The 1817-nt window shown below is 51.2% G+C and overlaps 1 protein-coding gene across 1 annotated transcript; it reads right to left on the minus strand.

Annotated features, from left to right (window-relative positions):
* Window positions 1-133: 133 nt before the first annotated feature.
* EMH_0095260 (uncharacterized protein) lies at window positions 134-1559 on the minus strand (the record flags this gene model as incomplete). Its single annotated transcript, XM_038023183.1, has 4 exons — window positions 134-481; window positions 660-935; window positions 1147-1266; window positions 1437-1559. 4 exons carry the CDS (start codon window positions 1557-1559, stop codon window positions 134-136), a joined length of 867 nt encoding a protein of 288 aa, XP_037879037.1.
* Window positions 1560-1817: the final 258 nt, after the last annotated feature.

The raw sequence follows: 1817 nt of genomic DNA on the forward strand, positions 1-1817 counted from the left end.
TGAGGGCGACCGAGTGGTCTAGACCAGCTGCCACTGCACATATTTTGTGCGTATAGTCGACCTCCTGGACCAGTTGCTGCACCAGATGGCCTGACAACGTCGCAACACGAACCGCCCTCTCACAGTGTGAATTCTACATACACACTTCAACGCTCCTTTCTGCCAAGTGCATGCTCATCCTTCCGAATGACAAACTGTCGGAAAACCTACCGGTTTTCGAGTCCACTGTATCTTTGAAAACCCGGTCTACAAACTTCAGGGGGCCGACGCAGGCCATTCCCTGCTCCCTTGGGGTCTGCGGTTCCCCAAGTTGTCCTCTATCCCCCCAACCCCATGCATATACACTGGGGACAAGGTTGAAGTCCTGCCAACTTCCTCCCTTGACAACTGCTCGGACGCGGGTGGCGAAGTTCTCGGAAGCCGGCTGTCTCACCGCTAGAAGCGCCAGACTGTGGTGGCCGCCAATTGCCAAGTCTTGAAGCTGAGCAACGAGACACAAAACCACAGATTTGTTACCGAGAGTGAGCCACTGAATCGCAGCTCAAGCATAACCCGTTGGGTATGACACCCAGAAGAGCCACGTGCGCTGTTGTCCTGCCGCACTGAGTTGCAGGGATGGCAAACATTGCAGGCTTTGCATATTGAATCATGATACGCACCATAATCGGCACCATATGTGCAGCCTCAGCCATGTATCCGTTGTGTTGCCTGGTCAGAGATATCTCTATTTGCACTAAAAGATCCTGAAGCGGCTGTGCCCACGTGCGAGGATATATAGCACGGCAATCGCAGTTTGCATTCAAGCTGATGGGGTAGGCATAGTGGGTCTCCTGACGCATTCGTTCAACTCTGAACACCCCTTGGACCCTCAGAAGGTGAGGTCTCAGCAGTTCAAATGAAACACGCTCACGTCGTTTGATCACAGAGTCCGCTTTCTGCATCACACACACCGGGAAATGCGTGAGGCACTGATAATTTAAAAGCCAATCAAGTGAAAGGCTGAGCAGTAACTCTTCAGCTTTACTCGTAGGCCGGCAGGTGTTGCCGTCATACTGACACTCATTCTTCATCAGCAAGGGTAAATAAATGTATGAATGGCTAGAGTTGCTGCTCCCCCGGTCCACTCGGATGGCAGCTCCGCCTCACCTTTGGCAGTTTGATAGGAAGAGGCAACGCCAGTTCCAGATCCAATCCCCGTAGTAAAAGCATCGAACGCCACCAGCGCTGTATTTTTACGACCATGCGCCTGGCTAGAAGAAAGTCTCCCTGATAGCAGCATTACGCACTCACCTCAACACAACTTATGAAGCTCTACAGGGGACAACATTTTACATGCAGATCTCTAGCTTGTTGCTTCAAGGCTTAGACGGTGCGTATCGAATTAGCCTTATGTTCTTGGGTGGGCCTCAATGCCGGAAGGGCAGGGGATGTCTCACCCGACGAAGCCTCATCAAAGCTCCAGCTTGACACAGCATTGCTGCATTCCTTAGGCGTACATATTGCTGCTTGATAATGACCATCCTGAAGAAGCTTTGGATACGAACGACAGAGGTGTTCATTTGCACCCTGAGGAGAAGAGGATTGTGACAACACATGACCTGGCAAAATTTCGAACCCCAGCCAAGCGGTGATCACGCGCCTGGAACACTGGCTCGTCTCTGCGCATGCATGCTAAATATTTGGTAAACTGCAAGACAGGAAATGCATGGGACTAATGTGTTATCTCTTTTTCAGGAGTAATTGACAACGCCCTACGAAATCATTTCCCGCATCACTGTTGTCCGCCGGATAATTGGCCGGTAGTTTAGCATGACACG

This window comes from Eimeria mitis, genomic scaffold (genome assembly GCF_000499745.2).
Source record: "Eimeria mitis Houghton genomic scaffold, Emh_scaff8540, whole genome shotgun sequence".
Taxonomy (NCBI): domain Eukaryota; phylum Apicomplexa; class Conoidasida; order Eucoccidiorida; family Eimeriidae; genus Eimeria; species Eimeria mitis.